The sequence below is a fragment of the Eptatretus burgeri genome, unplaced genomic scaffold (genome assembly GCF_056783735.1).
Source record: "Eptatretus burgeri isolate ZD-2024b unplaced genomic scaffold, Ebu_testis_v1 Ebu_testis_scaffold_910, whole genome shotgun sequence".
NCBI lineage: Eukaryota > Metazoa > Chordata > Myxini > Myxiniformes > Myxinidae > Eptatretus > Eptatretus burgeri.
In genome coordinates, this window is record NW_028222859.1 from 1 (window position 1) to 25,000 (window position 25,000).

The following is a 25,000-nucleotide window of genomic DNA, read 5'->3' on the forward strand; positions in this document are numbered from 1 at the left end:
GCCTACTGACAGACACAGACACACACACACACACACACACACACACACACACACACACACACACACACACACACACACACACACACACACACACACACAGATACCCAGAAGGACATGGACCTGTCCACCTCGTGTGGTTTGGCTGACACGAGCGAACAAGGCACCAGCGAGAGGCGATGATAGAACCAGGCGCCAGCGAGAGGCGATGATAGAACCAGGCGCCAGCGAGAGGCGATGATAGAACCAGGCGCCAGCGAGCCGCAATCAGCCTCCAAAGCTCCGCTCAGCGCTCATCCCGACAACCAAACTCTCTTCTGTATCCCAATCTGTCGAGAAGGCAGGAGGTTTCTCTGCCACTTCTCCAAGTCTTTGAGTTGAACGTCAAAGTGAGGGCTGATAACTCCACACTTGTCCAACCTACCCATAAGATTGACCACAACCTTGCCTGCTGGATGCGCAGAACGCACCACGAGGTCCGGGGGTCGTTCGCGCATGCGCAGAATGCGCCACGAGGTCGGGGGTCGTTCCCGCAAGCGCAGAACGCACCACGAAGTCCGGGGGTCGTTCGCGCATGCGCAGAACGCACCACGAGGTGCAGAACGCACCACCAGAACGCACCATACAGGTGCCTACTCGATGGTCATCAACTATCTCAAAGTATTCGATATTCAGGTATCCCTGTTCGACTTGTGAGCGTCTCTGTTTGATATGCAGGTGTCTCTGTTCGATATGCAAGTGTCTCTGTTCGATATGCAAGTGTCTCTGTTCGATATGCAGGGGTGTCTGTTCAATTTGTGGGCATGTCTGTTTGAGATGCATGTGTCTCTGTTCGACATGCAGGGGTGTCTGTTCGATGGGCAGGTGTCTCTGTTCAATTTGTTGGCATGTCTGTTTCTGTTCGACATGCTGGTGTCTGTTCGATGGGAAGGTGTCTCTGTTCGACATGCTGGTGTCTGTTCGATGGGAAGGTGTCTCTGTTCGATATGCAGGTATCTCTGTTCGATATGTAGGTGTCTCTGTTTGATGTGCAGGTGTCTGTTCGATATGCAGGTGTTTCTGTTCGATATGCAGGGGTCTCTGTTCGATATGTGGGCATGTCTGTTTGATATGCAGGCGTCTCTGTTTGATATGCAGGTGTCTCTGTTCGATGGGCAGGTGTCTCTGTTTGATATGCAGGCGTCTCTGTTTGATATGCAGGCGTCTCTGTTTGATATGCAGGCGTCTCTGTTCGATATGCAGGTGTCTGTTCAATGGGGGGGCATGTCTGTTTGATATGCAGATGTCTCTGTTTGATATGCAGGCGTCTCTGTTCGAGACGTGGGCATGTCTGTTTGATATGCAGGCGTCTCTGTTCGATATGCAGGTGTCTCTGTTCGATATGCAGGTGTCACTGTTCGATGTGCAGGTGTCTCTGTTCGATATGTGGGCATGTCTGTTTGAGATGCAGGCGTCTCTGTCCGACATGCAGGTGTCTCTGTTCGATGGGCAGGTGTCTATGTTCGATATGCAGGTATCTCTGTTCGATGTGCAGGTGTCTGTTCGATATGCAGGTGTTTCTGTTCGTTATGCAGGGGTCTGTGTTCGATATGTGGGCATGTCTGTTTGATATGCAGGTGTCTCTGTTCGATGGGCAGGTGTCTCTGTTTGATATGCAGGCGTCTCTGTTTGATATGCAGGTGTCTCTGTTTGATATGCAGGTGTCTCTGTTTGATATGCAGGTGTCTCTGTTTGATATGCAGGTGTCTCTGTTCGATGGGCAGGTGTCTATGTTCGATATGCAGGTATCTCTGTTCGATGTGCAGGTGTCTGTTCGATATGCAGGTGTTTCTGTTCGTTATGCAGGGGTCTATGTTCGATATGTGGGCATGTCTGTTTGATATGCAGGTGTCTCTGTTCGATGGGCAGGTGTCTCTGTTCGATATGCAGGTGTGTCTGTTCGATATGTAGGTGTCTCTGTTCGATATGCAGGTGTCCCTGTTCGATATGCAGGTGTCTCTGTTCAATTTGTGGGCATGTCTGTTTGATATGCAGGTGTCTCTGTTTGACATGCAGGGGTGTCTGTTCGATAAGCAGTCATCTCTGTTCGATATACAGGTGTCTCGAGAGGTTCGACATGCAGGCGTCTATGTTTGATGTTCATACATCTCGATTTCTTGGTGTTTCCCTTCCCTTTGATGGAGTTTGACTTCCTGGTTTCTTTGTTCAGCTCTCGATCGTCTTTTCGTTGGTTTCACTGTCTATGGCGGTGATGTTGACTGTTGAGCTTGCGGGAGTATCTGATCAGCTTGAGGATGTCTCCTCTCAATTTGTTTGTGTTGTTCGCTAATCGGTTTAGTCCGTCGTACAAATTACTGTTGTTTCAGGATATGTTGGATAACTGGGTCTTGGTTTCATTGAGATGTACTCGAGTTGCAGGGTAATCTTGGTTCGATTCCTGCTGGCTCCATCACCTATCCGAAAGGACCAAGCAAATGAAAGGAATCATAGTGTCAGGTGAATGAACAGTAAAACATCAAAAACAAACTTCTCATCTTGATAATTAACTGTTTTCTGTTTCCTTTTGTTAAAAAACAAAGTATTTGTAATAATTTCCACTTCCTCCACACCACACCCACTCTCCCCCTCCCACCGTTTTCTTTTTAGATTCTTCCTCTTCTTATTCTATTCGTCCTCGTCCCATTTTTATATTATTTATTTTTGACGAACTGGTAAGACGCTGGTGATGGTTTCGGTGAGAGTGATTCTTTCGGTGGTGAACTTGGAGAGGGTGATCCTTTTCCGTCTGGTTGAGAGAGAAGAGAGAATTTGGGGTTTACACCCAATGAGACACCGCGTCCTGATTCCAAGGTGACTCGGCACTCGGATCCTCCCTTGAAGAACAAGACCCCACTGCAGTCCCAGCGCCTCCTTCGATGACTTCATATCTTGTTTTCACGAACATGTTGTGTTGGATTCCTTGTTCAATTTGCAGACATTCTTGTTCAATATTCATGCGGATCTGTTCGATTTTCTCTTGTCTCCGTTCGTCTCTCCATGGAGATTCCTGAAAGCTCATTTCACCTCCGAATTCAGGGAGCTGGTGTTTCAGAACAGGTAGTGAAAGTGGGGATGTGTTTCCCCAAGACGTACCTGCTCGAGGAGTACCTGGATTGACCCCGTATTCTGAACGCAACATTGAGGTTTTCTGTTTCATTGCCTGTTCAATTCGCCGGCGTTTTTCAATGGACGACAGTGATCTCTGTTCGGTTTCCTTCCATATCTGTTCCATTCTGCATTGATATTCCTGTTGTCTCTCTTCATGAGGGAGTTTGAACACCTGGTGTTCCAGCACAGATGGTGTAAATAGAGATTTATTTTCCTGAGATGTACCTGGTGGATCGATACTTGGATTGATTTCATATACAGTTGGCAACACGAAGGTTTTGTCTTGAATTGCCTGTTCAATTTGCAGACATTTCTGTTCGATCTGTGTTTGTCTGTTTTTGTCTTTCTTTAAATCTTCCTGACGTCTCACTTCATCTTGGAGTTGGCACAGTTGATCTTCCAGAACAGAAAGTTTAACTTTGCTTGTGTTTTGCTGAGACGGACCTGGTGGGGAAATACTTGGATTGACTCCGTATTTTGTTTCCAAGATGAAGGTTCCTTGCTTGATTGCAAGTTCAACTGCAAGACATTTTTTTTCGATCTCCTCTTTTCTGTTTTTGTCTTTCCGTAAATGTTGCTGACGTATCTCTTCACCGGAGATTTTGCACAGTTGATTTTCCAGAACAGAAAGTTGAGATTGGGTTGTGTTTTGCTGAGACGGACCTGGTGGAGGAGGACTTGGATTGACTCCATATTTTCTTTGCAAGTCGAAGGTTACGTCCCGGATTACTAGTTCAGTTACACGGCATTTTTTTTCGTCTTTCTGTTTGATTTTCTCTTTTTTCTGTTCGTCTCTCCGTAGAAGTTCGTGATACATCTTTTCACCTTCGAGTTTGGACAGGTGTCGTTTCAAATAAATTATTGGAAGTCGGGATGAGTTTGCATGAGACGTACCTGGTGGAGGAGGACTTGGATTGACCCCGTATTGTGTACGCAAGATTGAGGCGTTCTGTTGGATGACCTGATCAATTCGACGGCGTATTTCATCGGGCCTCTGTTGTCTCTGTTCGGTTTCCTTACATGTGTCTTCCATTCTGCAGGGAGATTCATGTTGTCTCTCTTCACAAGGGAGTTTGGACACCTGGTGTTTCAGAACAGATTGTGAAAGTGAGGTGTTTGCCTGAGACGTACCTGGTCGAGGAGGACTTGGATTGACCCCATATTGTGTACGCAAGATTGAGGCGTTCTGTTGGATAACCTGATCAATTCGACGGCGTATTTCATCGGGCCTCTGTTGTCTCTGTTCGGTTTCCTTGCATGTGTCTTCCATTCTGCGTACCTGAGACGTACCTGGTCTAGGAGTACTTGGATTGTCTCCGTATTTTGCGAGCAACATTGAGGCTTTCTCTTGGATTGCCTGTTCAATTTGCCGGCGTTTTTCGTCGGAGGACCGTGGTCTCTGTTCGGTTTCCTTGCTCATGTGTTCCATTCTGCGTTGAGATACCAAATATCTCTCTTCACCTCTGAGTATGGACAGCTGGTGATTCAGAGCAGGTAGCGCACCTGGCGGTTGAGTTGGCTGAGAGGCTCCTGGTAGAGAAAGAGTTGTTGCAAAGTCTGAGGCTTTTTGAGAGATTGCCTGTTCAGATTGATCGTGTTTACGTTCAATTTACTGGCTGCAGCTTTGAGCTTGAGACAGTATGCGTTTAGCTTGCGGATGTCTCCCCTCAATGTTTGTGTTTCTGTTCGTGTTGTTCGCTTATCGGTTCAGTCCGTGGTACAGCTTGCTGGGGGTTCAGGACATGTTGGATGACTGGGACTTGGTTTTGTTGAGATGTACTCGGGTTGTAGGGTAATCTTGGACCGATTCCTGCTGGCTCCGTCACCTCTCCTGAAGGACCAAGCAATGAAAGGAATCCAAGTATCAGGTGAGTAAACAAAATAACATCAAAAACAAATTTCTCATCCAGATAAGAACTGCTTTCTCGCTCCTGTTTTTAAAAAGTATTACGATTGTTTTTAAGGGATAAAAAGGAATTCTGCCAACCAACGGAAAACCACGTAAAACAGGAAGGGAAATGAAAAATTAGACAAAAATATTGTTCCGGTTTCCGGAACCGCATCCCTCCAAAGCGATGGCATCAACCATACAGTGGTCCCCAGACAGTTATTTCATAAATATACGTACAGATAGTCCCTTCCCTCTTGTCTCATGGGACAAACGGGGCAAAGTGCGTTGTGTGGATCTCATCGATTGGCCTGATTATATCTCTAACTTTATTCCTCCTCTTTTTCTCTATTCCTGAGGTTAATCCAAGCCACGACCGCCTGTAAAAACCACGGCCACGTCCTTCACTGCAAGAATGCGTCTTCGCAAAAGTCAGCTCAAGTATCGATAGCATGCCGTGCCCGGGGCAGAGAAAAACAGACCACCACTACCACGATACAGCACGGAACGTGTGCAGCACAGCGACAACCCCCACAGATCAGGGGTTCCTCACACAGATCAGGGCCGGCACCGCACACACCACAACCTTTGATAAAAGACCGCATGCTCAATGGCGGTGGACGCACGCGCAGCCCCCGGGATCATATATTATCCCACACAGAGCGGGGCACAAATAGCTTGCACCTCGTTTGGGTCTGGGCATGGGGTTACAATCACGTGTTACCGTCGCTCTTGGCTCACCACAACGGCCACACATGTCTCCTGCGGACGGCGAACATCCTCGCGCACCTCCGCCTCGATGCAGCTGCTGCCGGGCAGAGGCGTGCTGTGCGGGCCCGGATCGCTCGGGACGCACGGCGTGCGGACAAGCGGCACGTTGAACGATCTCCATTTGTAATTGTACTTGCTTTGCTCAACTCACACAATTATCTTCAACATATTGACAGAAGAAGTCGATTTCTTGAAGAAGCCAAGGAACGAAAAATTAAAACAAATTAATTATATTTGTTTGATTGTACCAATAATCCGCTGTTTGATTCCACGTCATTCTCCCTGTTTATCGTCGTGTTTGCTGTTCACGGCCCATCGTGATCATCCGTCTCCATGGCGACAATCTCCGTTATTTAAACCGGAAGTGTCCGTAGTTTAAACCGGAAGTGCCCGTTGTTTAAACCGGAAGTGTAGATGTCGAACTCCACCGACGATAAAAAAAAATGACGTCAAAAGGTAATTCAGTGAAATCGCACAGATAGTGTTAAAACGATGGACACGTTCAACGTGAAATCCATTGCGAAGTCGGTGAATAAAAAGCTTTATCAGCGAATTTACGATTAAAAATGAGGAAGAAGAAGAAGTATCACGTGAGTCGCGCATGCGCACTGATCGCCTCGTTTGAATCGAGGAGACAACGGTTTCTCCACCCGCGTTGATGGATCGAGTGAGTTCGTTGGTTTAAAATTTAAACTTCATGTTTAAAAACCGTTGAGTTTCTTGATCCTGACGGGTGTGATGTCGATGTTTGAAGTGTTTAACGGTGGAGACATGATAAGTGCAGAAGAGTTTTCAGTCGAAGCGGCAATGATCGGGCCAGTCTGCGTTTTGGGGGGAATCCGAGAAATCGGGCCAGTCTGCGTTTTGGCTGGAATCCGAGAAATCGGTCCAGTCTGTGTTTTGGCGGGAATCCGAGAAATCGGTCGTGTGTTTTGGCGGGAATCCGAGAAATCGGGCCAGTCTGCGTTTTGGCGGGAATCCGAGAAATCGGTCGTGTGTTTTGGCGGGAATCCGAGAAATCGGGCAAGTCTGCGTTTTGGCTGGAATCCGAGAAATCGGTCCAGTCTGTGTTTTGGCGGGAATCCGAGAAATCGGTCCAGTGTGTTTTGGCGGGAATCCGAGAAATCGGGCCAGTCTGCGTTTTGGCGGGAATCCGAGAAATCGGTCCAGTCTGCGTTTTGGCGGGAATCCGAGAAATCGGTCCAGTGTGTTTTGGCGGGAATCCGAGAAATCGGGCCAATCTGCGTTTTGGAGGGAATCCGAGAAATCGGGCCAGTCTGCGTTTTGGCGGGAATCCGAGAAATCGGGCCAGTCTGCGTTTTGGCGGGAATCCGAGAAATCGGGCCTAATCAATGCAAGGTCCAATGTAAGTTCATTGTGTGCATCCTTGTGTGAGTGTAAATAAAAGGAGAGTGATGATGGCGGGACACAAGGATTGGAAGGGACTTTTATGAAGGAAGAGGACATTTAGCCCATCGAGCCTGTGTTACAGGTTATGTTTTCACCCCTGTCTGGTTGTCTATGAGCAGGATATCTCAAAACGTTGTGAATGGATTCCTACGAAATGTAGTGGACAGGTTGTGTGTGTGACGAGGACGAATTGATCCAATTTTGGTTCAGATCAGGATCCAGGTATGGCCTACCTGTGTGATATAAAAGGTGAACTATTCAGCCTGGCAGAGGTGTGCGCTCCACCGAGTTTCCGTTCATTGTTCGGTGTGAGAATGTCCTTTTCATGATCCCAAGCGTCTAATTATCCTTGAGAATGGATTTTGAGATATCCTGATGAAAGTTAAGTCCGTCATCAGTCACAACACCAAGGTTTTTCTCTGTTTGGACATCCTGAATAGTGACTTCACTCGTGTGGTACCCACTCTTACTGTTTTTCCTTCCAACATGCAGGACCTTGTGTTTGGTTTCATTGAAGGGGAGTTTCCAGGTGGTGGACCATTCTCGTGTCTTGTTTAAATCACCTTGAGGCGCATCTGCTTCATCCTGATTGTTAACTAGACCCATCATTTTGGTGTGATCATCAAAAATGTACACAAAGTTCTTGATCAATTGTGGCCGATTGTTAATAGAGATGAGAAACAAAAGGGGTCCGAGTACACGACCCCGTGGAAGACCACCTTTTACAGGACTCCAGCTTGAGCTCACTCCATTAATCGTAACTCTTTGAAGCCTTCTTGTAAGGAATGCTCCAATCCAAGGAAGGGCTTCTTCATCAAGAGACTTTTGGAAGATCATCAGTGGAGGTTCTGCAATGACATGAGCTCTCTCTCTTTCAACCATCTTGGATGAATACAGTCCGTCCTGCAAACTTTGAACTCTTTCGGGCCCGAAGCTTTTTTCTAACCGTCTCTGTGATGTTTGGGACAGCACCCAACTCAGGGCCTTAAAAGTGCTGACTCCATTATGGGTACATGACACAGGTCCTCATCTGTGAATACACTGCTGAAGAAGCCGTTCAATATGTCTGCTTTCTCACCATCTGTTTCAGATAACTGTCCAGAGGGGTCAACACCATTGCGATTTGAACTTAGATTCCGAGCTTCGCTTGATTTGTACTCTTGGCAGTTTTGTCGAGTCAGGCGCCGTGATTTGTTTCCTCGCTCGGTGTATCTTTCAAAGTGTAACACACCGTCAGTAGTCGTGTACCTTCTGCATGCGTTGTGCCTTTTTGCGTCATTGTGCCACGGCTTCCCTGGAAATGTCGGGGTTTCTCCAGATACCCTTCTGAGACGAGGCGACGGGATTTGGAATGCATTCTTCCACACGCTGTTCGACATGCTTCCTGAAAAAGCTTCAAGATTCACGACAACTCACGGAAGCAAGGTGATCCATCCATTGGATCTCCTCAAGCATTTGATTCACACGGTTAAAATTTATCTTATTCGGTTTAAGTTTGGGTGATGTTTCTGACTCACTTGCCTTGGCAAGTACACTTAGCTCCACAACTATGCATCAGTGGTCGTAACTAGGTATTCTGTGTGATTAACCATCTCCTTTCTGTTTGTAAGTAGATCCACGACGACGCAGCAGAGGTCGCAACTCATCTCCATGAGTGTTCATCTTCTGGTTTGGGGTTCGGTGCACACGGACGACAGATCGGCAAGAGGATAAAAGCTCGTCAAAAATATCAGGTTGGAATTATTTTATTCGAAATCTTTAAGGAGACTCTGGAAGACATAATTTATCAATTTATTTTAAAACACTTCACGTTATTTCAAAATATTATTTTAACACACCACGTTATTTTAAAACATCATTTTAACACACTTCACGTTATATTAAAACATTATTTTAACACACTTCATGTTATTTAAAAACATTATTTTTACACAATTCATGTTATTTTAAAACATTATTTTAATACACTTCATGTTATTTAAAAACATTATTTTAACACACTTCATGTTATTTTAAAACATTATTTTAACAAACTTCACGTTATTTTATAACATTATTATAACACACTTCACGTTATTTTAAAACATTATTTTAACACACGTCATGTTATTTTGAAACATTATTTTAACACACTTCATGTTATTTTAAGACGTTATTTTAACACACTTCATGTTATTTTAAAACATTATTTTAACACACTTCATGTTATTTCAACCTTATTATAATGCACTTCATGTTATTTTAAAACATCATTTTAACTCACTTCATGTTATTTTTAAACATTATTTTAATACACTTCATGTTCTTTAAAAACATTATTTTAACACACTTCATGTTATTTAAAAACATTATTTTGACACACTTCATGTGATTTTAAAACATTATTTTAACACACTTCACGTTATTTTAAAACATTATTTTAACACACTTCATGTTTCTTAAAAACATTATTTTAACACACTTTACGTTATTTTAAAATATTATTTTAACACACTTCACGTTATTTTAAAACATTATTTTAACACACTTCATGTTATTTTAAAACATTTTAACACACTTCATGTTATTTTTAAACATTTTTTTTAACACACTTCATGTTATTTAAGAACATTATTTTAACACACCATGTTATTTTAAAACATTTTTTAACACACCATGTTATTTTAAAACATTATTTTAACACACTTCACGTTATTTTAAAACATTATTTTAACACACAAATTTATTTTAAAACATTATTTTAACACACCATGTTATTTTAAAACATTATTTTAACACACTTCACGTTATTTTAAAACATTATTTAAACATACTTCACTTTATTTTAAAACATGATTTTAACACACTTCATGTTATTTTAAAACATTATTTTAGCACACTTCATGTGATTTTAAAACATTATTTTCACACACCATGTTATTTAAGACATTATTTGAACACACTTCATGTTATTTTAAAACATTATTTTAACACACATTATTTTAAAACATTATTTTAACACACCACGTTATTTTAAAACATTATTTTAACACACCACGTTATTTTAAAACATTATTTCAACACAATTCATGTTATTTAAAAACATTATTTTAACACACTTCATGTGATTTTAAAACATTATTTTAACACGCTTCATGTTATTTTAAAACATTATTTTAACACACTTCATATTATTTAAAAACATTATTTTAACACACTTCACGTTATTTTAAAATATGATTTTAACACACTTCACGTTATTTTAAAACATTATTTTAACACACTTCATGTTATTTAGAAACATTATTTTAACACACTTCATGTGATTTTAAAACATTAACACACCATGTTATTTAAAAACATTGTTTTAACACACGACTTGTTATTTTAAAACATTATTTTAACACACCTCACGTTATTTTAAAACATCTTTTTTGACCCAGTTCTTGTGATTTTAAAACATTATTTTAACACACTTCACGTTATTTTAAAACATTATTTTAACACACTTCATGTTATTTTTAAACATTATTTTAACACACTTCATGTTATTTAAAAACATTATTTTAACACACTTCATGTGATTTTAAAACATTATTTTAACACACCATGTTATTTTAAAACATTATTTTAACACACTTCACGTTATTTTAAAACATTATTATAACACACTTCACGTTATTTTAAAACATTATTTTAACACACGTCATGTTATTTTGAAACATTATTTTAACACACTTCATGTTATTTTAAGACGTTATTTTAACACACTTCATGTTATTTAAAAACATTATTTTAACACACCATGTTATTTTAAATCATTATTTTAACACACTTCATGTTATTTTAAAACATTATTTCAACACACTTCACCTTATTTTAAAACATTATTTTAATACACTTCATGTTATTGAAAAACATTATCTTAACACACTTCATGTTATTTTGAAACATTATTTTAACACACTTCATGTTATTTAAAAAACATTATTTTAACACACTTCACGTTATTTTAAAATATTATTTTAACACACTTCACGTTATTTTAAAACATTATTTTAACACACTTAATGTTATTTTAAAACACAACACGCACAAATGTGATCGGATTTTTTTTAATTTAAAATCATCTGGGATGTTTCGTTTTGACCTTAAAGCCTCTTGAGCATGCCAGAATCTGAAGCCTCGGCCTAGCGTCAGGTGTGCTTATATCTTCTTTATTTATAAGATGCTCTGCTGATGTAAATGAGCGCTCGTTTTACTCTCTGTATGTGTTACACATTACGTGCAGCGAGTTTCACCTCCTTGTGGGTTGTGTTTATTTATTTATTTTAAAGTTTCTGCACTTCGCCCACGAGGCCCCGTTCGTAAGTCACTGTCTTCAATTCCAATAGAAGAGACTTAATTCCTCTTTTATGAAAAATATTTTTCAAGTTTTGTTTGTCCTGAAAAATAGATGTTAGAGAACACACAGTTGTGTGAAAAAAATTGTCCTTTAAATCCTTCAAAAATGGTCCTTATGAAGGGGGTCAGCCAAATACACACTGTGTTTTACATCGGTAGATTCTTACCTCCAGAAAGATCGGGTAAAACTAATGTATCGCACGATATCTCAATGAGTTGTGGACGGATTCGGATGAAACTTGGTGGACAGGTTGGGTGTGTGAATTCGAAAGGAAGAATTGATTTCACCTTACTCAGCACCTCACTCACCAAATCTCACCACTTTGACCACAAACGCCTCCCGCACAAGGGATAAATATTCCCTCATCCCCTCTTACCTCTGCATTGCTACAATTCACCACTCTATTTTGAGGAGCATCACGTGGCGTAATATTGTCCTCGTCGCCGTGCGATGCTCGACCACGCAATGGACGCTAATAGCTCCACCTCATCTCACTGGGAACGTCCCGGTGAGCGTCCGGAATTGATGCAGCCCTCATACAGTCGTCTGACCACGGGAAGACCAGGGGCTCCGAGGAGGGGTCGCGAGAAGGGCGATCCGAGAGTTTGTTTCGGGTCCTCAGTGTCCATTTTGGCTCATGAAGAAGCCTGTGGGTGGCGGAGAAAGTCTGCTGCCATCCGACATTCAGACTGCACTCGGTGTTACTGACTCACAATCCCATTTTCCTCACTCCTACACCATAGACATCAGTATCTTTCCCACTACCCCTCCAAAAGCTTCCTTGGCCAGGTTTGTCAGCCGACCGTGCCAGGTATTTTGAGAATGCTCATCCTTACCTTTTTCTTTCTTTCTTGGCCCTCTAACTTTCCTCAGGCGTGTGTAGTTGTGTGATTGCGCCTGTTCTAGAGTAAGTAAGATTGCAGAAGATCGTCGGGATAATCCTTTTCCGTGACTTCTTTTGTAATTTACCTTTTGGCGCACCCCACAAATTCCTTGCTATCTCCTGCTGTACATAAAAAATACCTCCATTCAATGTGCCACATACGTTTCCTCGCTTGATTGTAAATCAATGTGTTGTGTAGAAATGTTCCCAGCTCGTTTTCTTGTTTTCTTCCATTGGTCCAGCATGGCCCGTACCCTCGTTTAGCCGGAATGATCTGATTCCTACCCGGTAGGAGCTTGGCAGTTACGCTCGGTTGCACCTGATCTGGTAAGGTGATCCGGTTTCACCAAGTGCGTCCCGAGGGCGTGTTCCCCGGTAATTAGATCACGTGACCTTTTGGTAAACGGTATTTATTAGACGGAAGACTGTCACTGAGTCACGTGGTCGAGTTATCGGTGTTCACAGTCGATTAGCGACCCGCCATGTCATGAAGGTATTCGTGTGCGCCGGCCTGCGATTCCGGAGAGTCTGGTGGGAACCCGAGGTTGTTCACCCCTCGTGGTCTTAGCCCCCGACCCCGGGTCCACAACAAAAGCACGATATCTCAAAAAAGTTGTGGACAGATTCGGATGAAACTTGGTGTGTTCTTGTGGATGAAAGTTGTGGACTGGTTGTGTGTGTGGCAACGACGAATTGATTCGATTTTGGTGAAGATCTGGATCTGGATACGAGAATTATTTAATTTTAAAGTGATTCTTCACCATTGAGAGATGTTGTCAGAATCGATACAGTACTGTATAGCATGATATTTCAAAAATGTAATGGGTCCGATATGTTCTCGTGGATCAGGCATTGCGTGGCGGAGGTATACGCTCTACCGAGTTCCCTTCTAGTTATTCCTGTTTTGCTCTTCTTGTTTTTTGTCAATTTGTTTTTCATCATTTTTTCTGTCCCAAACCATATCCTGCTTTGTTGAATCGTTTAATTCGTGTCCCGAGTGAAGTCGGGCCTTCTGGTGATAGTTGGAGTGTGATTTCCCTCTTTTGTTTTTTTTGCCTCGTTTTAACTCCTTTTATCCCAGGTATTGTTCCTTTTGAAACCTCAGCTCAATCCAATTTCCATCCTCCCTCAAAAATACAAACAACATATCTCTCCATCTTTATTCAGAAAAACAAACCAACAACAACAACATCAGGAAAATCATCCAAACTCTTATCTCAGTGCTCAGTTACTCATTTCCCTGTTCCTTTTTCTTTTCAACATCCCCAAACTGAATCTTCACTGAACAAGGAGAAAAAAAGACACAAAATGTGATCGCCTCCATGGTTTTAGCTGTACGGGGTTAAAGGGTCAACTCGTGTATACAAGATTTAGATTTATGCCCAACTGACTTGAGTGGTCATGTGACATGGAAGATTGCCTACCATTGGGTGATTCCGTCACGAATATTAATGATGTGGGTTACCTAGTCATATTGTGGAAGATTGTTGGTCATGTGACACGTGTGATGTTTTCCATTGGGAATGAAAATTTCACACAGAATGGATTCAATGTTCGTATATTTTTTGCATCTACAAACTGAATCACACAAACAATGTGACATTTTCCAATATTTATTTATCTCTGAAAGAAATTCTATAACTGCGGACAACAACAAACAAGATCGGTAAATGCATATCCGAGAAATGGTTGAGGACGTGTTCAAGGCCGGGTTTTTTATTATTTATAACTAAAATGGCCGCCAGTTGGCCATCTTTGATGAGATTGCAAAATGAATTGAGATGCACGTTTGTGTACCACCATCATGTACTGCGCTTGTGCCAAGTTTGAACAGAATCGGACTGTACGTATCCCAGAAATGGCTGCCCTTCAACCATCTTGGATCTGATATCGAAAAAATGACATTTATATGTAAGCCATCATTCCTTATCAGTACGACAAGTTCAAACAAGATTGGGAAGTGCATGTCTGAGAGATGGTTGAGGACCTCGAGCACCCTGCGGAAATATGGGGGGCACATCTCAGACGGAGCAGGGGGGCGAGCACTGAGAAGAGATGACAGAAGACAGAAAGACCACCGACCTGTCTGCGGTGAGAGAGTGAGAGACCCAAACCTCAACGACCCGGCCTCATCGCGGGAGATTCCAATGATCCGGAATGCCTTGGTTTCCACGGCGTGAAACCGAGAAAGGTGAGAGGCGGGAGCACCAGCCCAGAAGGGAGAGCAATCCTCCATCAGGCTGCAGATGAAAGCTTTGTGTGTCGTCAGGAACTCAGGTTGGCCGAGGAAGGACTTTGCATGATGGAGGATTCCCAGTCTGCAACTGGCTTTGGAGGCCAGCTTCGAAATGTGGCTTTCGCAGGAAAGGTCATGGCAGATGGTGAGACCCAGATGCTTGAATGAGAGCACTTCTTCCAGAGGATTGTTGAGAAAGTCTTTGGTGGGGGGGAGGGGGGGTTCCAGACTGTCCTTTTGGAGAGACATAGTGAGAGTGTGAGATTTGTCCTGATTGAAAGACATGTTCCACGTGTTGGACCAGCTTGTGATTTTATCCAGATCAGCAAAGAGTGAAGAAACTGCGGCTTGCTGATCTGAAGGATGACAGATAGTACGGCAGAGAGTGGAATCATTAGCAAAGAGATAAAGAGGATTTTCCAGAGTCAGAGAGATCATTGATGAAAACCATAAAATGAACAGGGCCCAGAACGCTGCCTTGAGGAACTCCAGCCTGGACAAGAAGAGAGGATGAGAGAAATCCATTAAGGGTCACATGTTGGCTGCGACAGGAGAGGAAGTTTGTGAGCCATGTCATGTGTGAAGATGGCCTTGGATACCATCGGAAGAGAGTTGGGTGAGCAGGGCAGAGTGCCAGACCGTCACGTCATGTCAAAGGACGTGATATGTTTCGGGAGATGGCTCTGATTTCTTGTCTGACATTGAGAACCTCCATCCATTGTTGGCAAAGCAGGAGCAGCAAGTCCAGGGTAGTGTGACCTGGTCTGAAACCAAATTGATGATCGGAAATCAGGCCATTGGAGAAGAGGAAGGATTTAATGTCTGAAACGATGATGGATTCCATAACCTTGCTGATGATTGGGAGAAGGCTGATTGGTCTGTAGTTGCAGGGTTCTGTTTTTGCACCTTTTTTATGCAGGGCGGTGATGTTTGCTGAATTCCAAGCAGATGACAGGTGACCTTGAGCAAATGAGAGGGTGAATCGAACAGAGAGAGGGTGAGCAAGAGCAGATGAGCAGGTTTTTAGGACACGTGGGCTGATGCCGTCTCGACCGGATGCAGAATCTGAGTCGAGGTTTGACAGCAAGCTCTCCACCTTGTCAGGAGAAAGGGACACAGAGTCCATGGACAGTTGGGTGCGACTGGGTTAGGTGGGGACAGAAAGTGATGGGTTTCAGACACAAGATTTCGATGCAAACATGGAGTTGAGGCATTTAGCCTTTTCCCGTGCAATCTCAGCAGTGTGGCCATTTTAGGTAAGGGAGGGGATTGAGGGGGAACATCCACCAGAAACAGACTTTCCCAGACGCCACCAGGATTTGGAGGACGGAGAGAGGTTTGAGAGTTCAGACTTGAGATTAGAAAGATGTTGTTTTCTGGCTCTCCTAAGGGTAGTCCCAGACTTGTTCCGAACTTTATGGAAGGAACAGAGATTACATTCAGTTGGATTTGCCTTCCATGAGGTGAGGGCAAGTTGTTTCAGGACAACTGCCTCACCACAAGCTTCAGTGAACCATGGGCGGGAGGAAGGGTAGGACAACTGAAGACGAGAGGGGATAAATCTGTGGGTGAGAGAGAGCAAGTTTCTTTGAAAGAATTCCCAGGATGAGTTGATGTCGGAGGAAGTAGAGACGGGAGACCAGACTCGAAGTTTGATGGCTGCTTGAAGTCTCTGCCTTGAAGTCGGCTTGAGTGAAATGCCAGACTCGACGGCGGTGAGGTGGTTCTCTGAGAACAGCCAGAGATGTCCACTTTGACAAGCACGTGGTCAGATGAACCGATTGGAGCGGAGGAAGAGCAGCAGATATTTTCAGGGAAATTGGTCAAAATCAGATCCAGAAAAGATGGAGTACAGTCGGTTGAGACCCGGGTTGGGAAGTTGACCGATTGTGTCAGTTAGAGTCCAGGAACAGTTTGGGTTTGAAAAAGATTGGATATAATTATTAGATGTAGACTTGGACGACCATAGAAATCAGTATTAAATGGAGATGAAGATCGATTAAATTATTAGACTCAGAAATGGGTTGAAAAGGGTGCGCCACGTGCATACTGTACGTCGTTTGCATTTGGTGTGTTGTTCCAATATCCCCCGCCCTCTTCATCCCCCCCGGGCACGGCATCGCCATCGTGTTGGTCATGCTTTTGGTCTGCTGAACAGTAGGTGGGGGTTGTCGCTGTGCTGCACACGTTTCTTGCTGTCTGGTGGTCGTGGTGGTCTGTTTTTCTCTACCCCAGGCACGGCACGGCACAGGTATCGGTGCTTGTGCTGACTTTTGTGAAGACACATTCTTGCAGTGAAGGACGTGGCCGTGGCTTTTCCAGGCGGTCGTGGCTTGGATTAACCTCAGGAATAGAGAAAGAGGGAAGGAATAAAGTTAGAGATATAATCAGGCCAATCGATGAGATCCACACAACGCACTTTGCCCTGTTTGTCCCATGAGACAAGAGGGAAGGGACTATCTGTACGTATATTAATAAAATAACTGTCTGGAGACCACTGTGTGGTTGATGCCATCGCTTTGGAGGGATGCGGTTCTCAGAACCGCAACAATATTTTTGTCTAATTTATCATTTCCCTTCCTTTTTGTTTTACGTGGTTTTCCGTGGGTTGGCATAATATCTTTTTCTCCCCCGCCGCGTGGCAGAAGGGGGATATTGTTGTCACCCAGGTCGTCCGGCTGTCCGTCCGTCCGTCCGTCCGTCTGTCCGGGCGTCAACATTTAAAGCTGTGAGTGCGATGACTCATAAACTGTTCGCCATATCGATTTGAAATTTGGGTCACACATGTACGACCTGAAAAGGAAGAACCCTATTGATTTTGGGCGTGGCCGGATCCAAGATGGCCGACTGGGGCGGCCATCTTGAAAAAAATGTTTTTTGTCATAAATGGAAAAACGCTTATCTGATTTCAATTATTTTTGGTTACTACGTTCCTCACCCCTGGGGAACTTTTTTCGAGATGATGACAAAATGGTGTCTTGTTTCCAATTCACCTCCCTCATTATCTGGAATATGTCTGACCTTTTTCATTCAATGGCGGGGGATTCCCCATCTCTGATGGTATATTTATCCCTTTATAATCCTCTTACTACCTTTGTAGCCACGTCTCGCGTCGCGAACGCTGGCACCAAGAGAGCTCCGCATTGTTCTTCTTCTTCTTGTTCTTCTTCTTCTGGTGAAGAGAAAGCCTTTCGGACTCGGCTCTTTTATATACAGTCTGGTGGAAAAGAGAGTGGAGGAAGGAGGCAGTTTTGTGGATGTTAGGGGGGGGGAACTTTAGCAAGGGGAAGTGAGGGGAAAGATTGGAGGGAGAGGAGAGAGTTGAGGGAGAAGGGTGAGAGGGAAGCTTGGAGGGGGCAGAGTGTGAAGGTTGCTTTGAGAGGGAGGGGAGACGAGAGCAGGCATGTCCAAGGTGGAGGAGGGCGATGGGAGAGGAAGGATGAGACTTTGTCGAGGTATGGTGAAGAAGAGAGCGGCTGGGGGAGGTACATGATTTGAGGGGTTGGGAAGAGGGGGAGGTGTTCTGAGAGGAAGGAAGGATCATGTTAGTGATGATGAGTGTACTGATTGAGAGAATGAGATATCTGTGAGGTTAGAATGGAACCCACAGATGTTGGAACACCACACAGTTTGGGACAATGGAGGAGGAGCTGATACTGAGGTGGAAGCCAGTGAGGAGGCGCCAATAACTGAGGTAGGATGAGGGGCAGGATGGGAGATGTAAGGAGAGGGGATAACAGGTGAGGGGTTAGGAGGAGGTCGATTTAAGGAGGTGGAGTGAATTGGCACTGAAGTTGTAAAAAACGACGGTTGATGAAACACGAACATGAATTACAAACTGGGATTTTAAAAGTTTTAAAGACAGAGATGTGATTGAAGACATAACGTGAGGGATGTAATGAAGAGAATGGAGAAATGAACAGTGGGACGTTTTGGACCCGGGATGAAGGAAAGGTCGAATTGAAACGTCTTTTGAAGAAGAAGAATAGTGTATCATGACCCAATAACAAGAACCACGTGGGTGAAAGAGGAAGTTATAATATATTTTAAGACAACGGTGATTTATTTTATTTTTAGCAGCGTCTTGCGGAGCGAACGCTGCTCATAGAGCTCGGCGTTGTTCTTCTTCTTGTTGTTCTTCTTCTTGTTGTTCTTCTTCTTGTTGTTCTTCTTCTTGTGAAGACAAAACCTTAATCTTCAGGACTCGGCTCTTGTATATACCACATCCGGATCTCCTTAAATACTAAGCACATGTCCACATCCTCACATAGACGGTGACTTTTGAGAGAGTCTATCATGAACTTTTCAATATATTCGGTCATTTGCTTTAAAGTTTCGAAAGGTTCACGTTACTATTTAAAGATTATTCCATTTATCGTATTGTAATTTCGTAAATACATTATTTATTTCGTAAATACACGATATATCGTAAATACATTATGACAGGGTTTCGCGATTGGCTGCACGTGAAGCACGTGACGAAATATCGGAAGTTGTTTTTTTTCTGTTTAGCCGACAAAACCTTTAAGACGCTGCTCTTGCACACATTTGTCCTTGTTTTGATTAAGATTAGGAAAAGGAAAGGTTGATAAACAAGGACAAATGATAAACGAGAACCGTAACAATAGATATTGTTACGAATTTGGAAACCGATCACACACAACATTCAGATCCGACAGCTGTTACATTGGTAAGTATGTGTTTTATAGATAGTTTCCTTTCCCTTGTCTAATGGGTGATTAAATGTAAATGTGCTGTGAGTTACTGTGATAGGGTTTTTCTTTTATTTTTACACCTTCCCTTCGCTTTGACCGGCGCCATTGTTCTTCGTGCGTTCAACCACGAACGTGGGCGAGGATTCGCATCACCTCAGCTCGAGACTCTGCCCAGGATGGGAGGGGTGGCCAATAATTGACACCTTCAACCCTCCTCTAGCCGAACAAGCTGCATAAAGCAACCCAAGAAGGCCTACCCAAGGTAAGCAGCTTGCTCTTTTAAACCCTTCCCAGAGTTCCTCCACAGCTATAAAGATGTTCACACATAGTAGTGGACGCAGTGACACACTGCTCCGACGCATGCTCCCATACCTCACCTGGTAGCCATATTGTGTTTCGGATCAGATTCTTTTCATGAAATGTTCTCAGATATTTTGAAATGTCGATCATATATTTTGTGTTTCACATTGATCAGTTGAGTGGTTTCAGAAAAAGGTATTTTTAAAGGTGTTCTTGCGATTGAATATGGCTGCCATACCACATGACTGATGACGTCATTGTTAACAAATCATGTTTTCCGTGGGAAATCGATCACAAATTGAAAGCTTCGCATTCGATCAGTTCAGCGGTTTGAGAGAAGATTGTTAAAGGTTTTCCTGTTGTCCAAAACGGTGGCCAAACTAGATCAAAATCCAAGTTTTTTTGGGGACCCTTCAACCTCACGATGATGTACTGATATGTGAAGGAGGCATGGCATGAACAAACTTCAGTTACCCCACACCAAAGATCATTTTCGCCTTGTTTGGTCAGAATTCCATCAGCAGTTTCAGAGAAGAAGTTGATGTTTGCAGACGGATGGATGGGATGAGGGACGGACGACGAGCCGTTCCATAAGCTCACCTCAATCATGTTCCAGGTGAGCAAAAAATGACAGCAAAATGGATCAGGAATTTAAATGTTTTAATGATTACAGCCAATACAAAGTGGAAAAGCATTTTTATAAAAACTCAATGGAAAACTTTAACATTAATTGGATGAAACATTTTAACTTTGCTCTCTTTGTCCTGCCACTCTCCCCTCATCTTTTGCAATCCTAATAAAATAAGCTGCAAAAGATAATTCTCCAATTGCCATAGAAAACGGTTGGAATGCAAAGACAGCCACAGTGTTCCATGAAATAGATTTACAAGATTTATGAGAAGCAAGTGGAGGTGCTCAAGTTCGAGTCTCTTTTCCCACATTTAATTTTAAATGGCTCACGAAAGTGAGAAAAGACACGAACTGGTATTAACTGGAATGTTCAAACGTTCGTGTGAAAATGAGGTGTGGTTGACAGGGTGGAGAAGGGTGGTGTGTTGCAAATCAAGAGTTGATCTCCGAGTGACATGAATACTTTGAAAAGGACACCCTCAGATAGTCCTTATTACCAAAATTATGGTTGTGCAGTTTAATCAGTGCAATGGTGGCTTCCTCCACAGTGCCCAGCTGCAACAAGGCCATCGTACGGGTCTCCCTGGAAAGCAGACCGACATCCGTTCAAGTGAAACAGGGCATGTGGGATTGCATTAAGATCTCCAAACGTTTCACCATCGTTTGGCAGTTACTGCAACAATTAAAAATAAATAAATAAAGAAGACAACTGATCCTGCAGCTTGACCTCATGTTGTTACCCAAATAAGGTCGCATTCTGACTGGTGGGTCTGGAGAAGAAGATTCTTTGAAGGAATTTACGCAATCACCATTTTGTCACACTTCCGGTCACGTGATCAGCATGGCCTCTGTAATTTACCATCAGGACACTGTCCTAATGTTGTTACCCAAATGTGGTAGCATTCTGAATGGTGGGTCTGGAGAAGATTTTTGGAAATCTGACGCAACAAAGTGGGACAGTGTATAATCAGAGGGCTACGGGCCAAATGTGTCAGGCCCAGCAGAAAACCAAGATGACAAACCATATAATTTTGTCTACAATGTGAAAAAGTCAGATTAACAGAGAAAATCATATGATTCTCAGTTGAATAAGTATTCAAACCCTTGTCCTTGTCACGTCCCAAACCCGTCCACCAAGTTTTGTCCGAATCCGTCCACAATTTGTTGAGATGTTGTGCTCAATACCGTTTTTGGCCCCATCTCTCAATGGTGAAGAATCAATGAAAAAAATTCTCGAATCCAGATCCGTATCTTCACAAAAATCGATTAAATTCGTCCTTGGTGCACACCCAGCCTGTCCACCAAGTTTTTTGAGATGTCATGCTCACAGACAACTCGACAAACACAGGTGAAAACGTAACCTCCGTCCACATTCAGTGGACGGAGGTTAAGTCGAGTCAGACAAGGTAAAAATATTATTTCACTCCTCTTTGCGCGTGTGCGACCGGGTCCAATTCAGAGCCAAGGTAATGCTAAACTGCAGGTTTGTTTTTCGATTAATGTTCCAAATACGCTCGATTGAAATTCAAGTTATTCTACGATCATAAACTGACTTATATAGACAGACGGAAAGACAGAAGGGAACCAATCTGTGGACCCAACTTTTCGCTTCGTGTTCACGTGGTAGCTCCGACTCCAAAAGTAAAGCACAACGAGCAAGGTAAGTAATTTTGGTGCTTTACCTCGCCGACTTGCGCCCACACCTTGCTCAACCCACACCCCCTTGTCAGAGCCCACCTCAGCCTCCCCACGCACCCCCCGCCTTGACCGTGTCCCCATCATCCCGATTCTGTTTCTCAATCACTTAAAAGGCTCAAAAAAATATCCACATCACCTGCACAAACTCCCTCTCCCAGGTATTTACACAAATCATTCATAACGTTCCCTTACTTAAAAAACTTGAATGCTTGGACGTTTCCACCGGCGGCGTCCGAAAACATCTTTCGCAGCTTCTCTTCGCCAACCGTCGGCCTGAATGACACATTTCAGATGGGAAGTCAGGATGGATACAATATTTTTAGTTTTGTGTGGTGTTTGTGTCCTGGTGTGTTACGTAATTAATAACAGACGTAACTAGAACTGCCACTTTACAACTGCTAGCAGTGATTACCGGGTACCAAGACGTCCCGCTTTGATCGGACACTCCACCCTGACCCCATGACGTTATTTTTATTCAAATTAATTTGGAATGGGAGTAAAATTAATTCAATTAAAATCAAATGGAAGACAAAATAGGTACAGTCCTGCATTGTCGTCATCAGAAGGAACCCGAACAAGGTAAAAGCAAAGATGAAGTCATCAGGAGGAACCTGGATGGATAGGATTCACATTACAGCTGCTGCTCCTCAACCCTCAAACCCGTCCAGGCACAGCCAAGTGAACCTCATTCAAAAAAAAAATAAAAAAACCAGATCAAAAAATAAAATAATTCTGGCCACGAGACCATACGTCCGATCAGGTTGAAATTTAAAACATATACGAGTATTCCCCAGCACTACTAGATCATAATTGTGAAGTTTCATGTCGATTGATTGAGCAGTTCAAGATCGTTTTAAAAAGATTTTCGCACAATCCAATATGGCTGCCAGACCATGTGACATCAATTATTCGTGAATACAATGCTATCCCCAAGGCTTGGGGAACATTTGTGTGAAGTTTCCGCTCGATCTGTCCTGCCATTCTGGAGAAGATTGTAAAAAATAGGTTTGAGGGTAAATCCAATATGAATTAGAATTATCAATCAAATATATTCCACATGAGGAATCGCTCCTATGGTGAAAATGTCGTCTCAATCCGACTAGTCAAACAGACCCAAATTCAGTGAGTACCCTGTCCTTCGGCGAGGGTAATAACGGACCTGATGAGCTGGAGGGAGAACCTGTTTGATACAGCATCACACGTGAAGACACCCGGAACCAGAAGTTACTTAAATGAAGAACTCAAACTGTGAAATGAAGCATGAAGGTGAGCACAATGAAATGGCAAAAAAAGAAAATCAAAATGTTTTCAACGAGTTAACCACAATGTGTGGTTGATCACTTCTTAAATCTCCAGCCTGATATGCATGCACTTTTCAATGACTTGTGAGCTCACGAACAGAACCCTAAGAAGATGGACGAAGACCGAATGGAAAGGAACCAAGCGTACAGGATGTTCGAGAGATGAAGAGTTGAAGATGGTGAGCAGATATTTCGGAAGTTCCTCGATCCAGGTTTCTTGAAGCGATGAAGTTGAGAGCCGGTGAAATCCTTCGCCACATCCTAGTCACGGCAAGGCGGGAAGGAATGAAACAGCCTTCGGTGGTCATCGCGTGCCTTCAAACGAACCCGGACCCTCGCACATCAAAGACTACGTCGTTACCTGATCATCGTGTCCCTGCGGCATATGCACCGTTTGATGGCGAGAAAGTATGACACGAAGATCGTTGCTGTACAGACGAACTCCGTTCAAATGATACAAGACTGGCGTCACAGAGGGACAAATGAAACAGTGTTACAAGATTGAGTAGTATAGGGCAGTGAAGACACAAACAACCAGAATGGCACTCGGTGGAGAGCATACCTCCGCCAACTCATCCACATCCTTTTGAAATACCGTGTTATGTATCGTTTTTGGCCCAATCTCTTCTCAACGGTGAAGAATCACTTCTCGAATCTGGATCTTCACCAAAATCGAAGCAATTCTTCCTTATCACACACCCAACCTGTCCCCCCAAAATTCATCCCAATCCGTGCACAACTTTTTGAGATATCCATCCACCTTCAGTGGCAGAGGAAGGAAGGAAAAAGGAATGAATGAATGTTCGTGGAAACAAGAGAGAGAAGGGTGAGGAGTCATGTGAAAGTAAGATGGGTCGGAAAAGGTGGATTCGACAGAATGCTTCTTTAAGTGGGATCTCTGTCTCTGTCCCTCTCTTGATGTGATACTGTACATGTACAGGTGTGTAATATCACGTGTATTAAATAATATACTGTATGTACAGTGGCTGTAGAAAGTCTATACCCCCTTTCAAAATTTTTCACCTTTTGTTGCCTTTAGCCTGGAATTAAATCAGACTTTTTACACCTTTATTTACACATCGTAACCCACAACTTCCATGTGAAAAACAAATCATACAAATTTCAAAAAATTAATAAAAAATACAAAACGAGAATATCTTGGTTGGATTAGTGTCCACCCCACCCCCCTGATGTAATACTTGGTGGAAGCACCTTTGATAGCAATTACAGGTGTGAGTCTGTTGGTCGAGGTCTCCACCAACTTTGCACACCTTGATTGGGAAATATTCGCCCATTTCTTATGCACAAACCTGTTCAAGCTCAGTGAAGCTGCGTGGGGAGCGTTGATGGACAGCAATCTTCAAATCTTGAAGTGAAGCCACGGATTTTCGAATGGGTTTACGTCGGGGCTCGGACTGGGCCACTCAAGGACATTTATCTGTTTGTTCCTCACCCACTCCAGTGTGGCTTTGGCTTTTTGCTGTTGTCATGGTGAAATGTGAACTTCCGTCGCAATTTCAGGTTTCTTGCAGAAGGCAGCAGGTTTTTCTCCAGGATTTTTTTCTGTATTTTGCTCCATCCATTTTCCCTTCCATCCTGACAAGTGCCCCAGTCCCTGCTGATAAGAAACATCCCCATAA

At 43.2% G+C, this 25,000-nt stretch overlaps 3 protein-coding genes across 11 annotated transcripts; 1 reads left to right on the plus strand and 2 right to left on the minus strand.

Annotated features, from left to right (window-relative positions):
* Positions 1-14: 14 nt before the first annotated feature.
* LOC147007004 (uncharacterized) lies at positions 15-6,007 on the minus strand. Of its 2 annotated transcripts, none has more exons than XM_085867651.1 (2): positions 5,774-6,007; positions 15-2,450 (listed from the first exon to the last, which is right to left on the minus strand). In XM_085867651.1, the coding sequence occupies exon 2, from the start codon at positions 1,462-1,464 to the stop codon at positions 418-420; it is 1,047 nt and encodes a 348-aa protein (XP_085723777.1). In that variant the 5' UTR covers positions 1,465-2,450; positions 5,774-6,007; the 3' UTR covers positions 15-417. The 2 variants fall into 2 exon arrangements, 1 of the variants encoding a protein (XP_085723777.1); XR_015054474.1 differs by lacking the exon at positions 15-2,450 and adding an exon at positions 4,852-4,975.
* Positions 4,878-21,074, plus strand: LOC147007005 (uncharacterized). Of its 8 annotated transcripts, none has more exons than XM_085867654.1 (6): positions 4,878-5,012; positions 8,532-8,638; positions 8,827-8,946; positions 19,490-19,693; positions 20,242-20,347; positions 20,910-21,074. In XM_085867654.1, exons 1-4 carry the CDS (start codon positions 4,919-4,921, stop codon positions 19,625-19,627), a joined length of 459 nt encoding a protein of 152 aa, XP_085723780.1. In that variant the 5' UTR covers positions 4,878-4,918; the 3' UTR covers positions 19,628-19,693; positions 20,242-20,347; positions 20,910-21,074. The 8 variants fall into 8 exon arrangements, 3 of the variants coding, with proteins under 3 accessions (XP_085723780.1, XP_085723778.1, XP_085723779.1); XR_015054477.1 differs by lacking the exon at positions 4,878-5,012 and adding an exon at positions 6,172-6,470 and having other exon boundaries at positions 8,304-8,638; XR_015054476.1 differs by lacking the exon at positions 4,878-5,012 and adding an exon at positions 6,172-6,470.
* LOC147007006 (polypyrimidine tract-binding protein 3-like) lies at positions 20,375-24,968 on the minus strand. The gene is made up of 4 exons (XM_085867655.1): positions 23,722-24,968; positions 23,509-23,621; positions 22,252-22,332; positions 20,375-20,944 (listed from the first exon to the last, which is right to left on the minus strand). The coding sequence occupies exons 1-4, from the start codon at positions 23,743-23,745 to the stop codon at positions 20,794-20,796; spliced, it is 369 nt and encodes a 122-aa protein (XP_085723781.1). The 5' UTR covers positions 23,746-24,968; the 3' UTR covers positions 20,375-20,793.
* Positions 24,969-25,000: the final 32 nt, after the last annotated feature.

Coding starts and splice junctions, on each gene's coding strand:
- LOC147007004 (XM_085867651.1), bottom strand. CDS start 1,464: ATGTCGGACAGAGACGCCTGCATCTCAAACAGACATGCCCACATATCG.
- LOC147007005 (XM_085867652.1), top strand. CDS start 6,542: ATGTCGATGTTTGAAGTGTTTAACGGTGGAGACATGATAAGTGCAGAA. Junction 8,639..8,826: donor CGACAACTCACGGAAGCAAG/GTGATCCATCCA, acceptor GTTTGTAAGTAG/ATCCACGACGACGCAGCAGA. Junction 8,947..19,489: donor AAGCTCGTCAAAAATATCAG/GTTGGAATTATT, acceptor TTACTGTGATAG/GGTTTTTCTTTTATTTTTAC.
- LOC147007006 (XM_085867655.1), bottom strand. CDS start 23,745: ATGCCGCAGGGACACGATGATCAG. Junction 23,622..23,721: donor CGCAGGGACACGATGATCAG/GTAACGACGTAG, acceptor TGCCGTGACTAG/GATGTGGCGAAGGATTTCAC. Junction 22,333..23,508: donor CTTCATCTCTCGAACATCCT/GTACGCTTGGTT, acceptor TGTGTCATTCAG/GCCGACGGTTGGCGAAGAGA.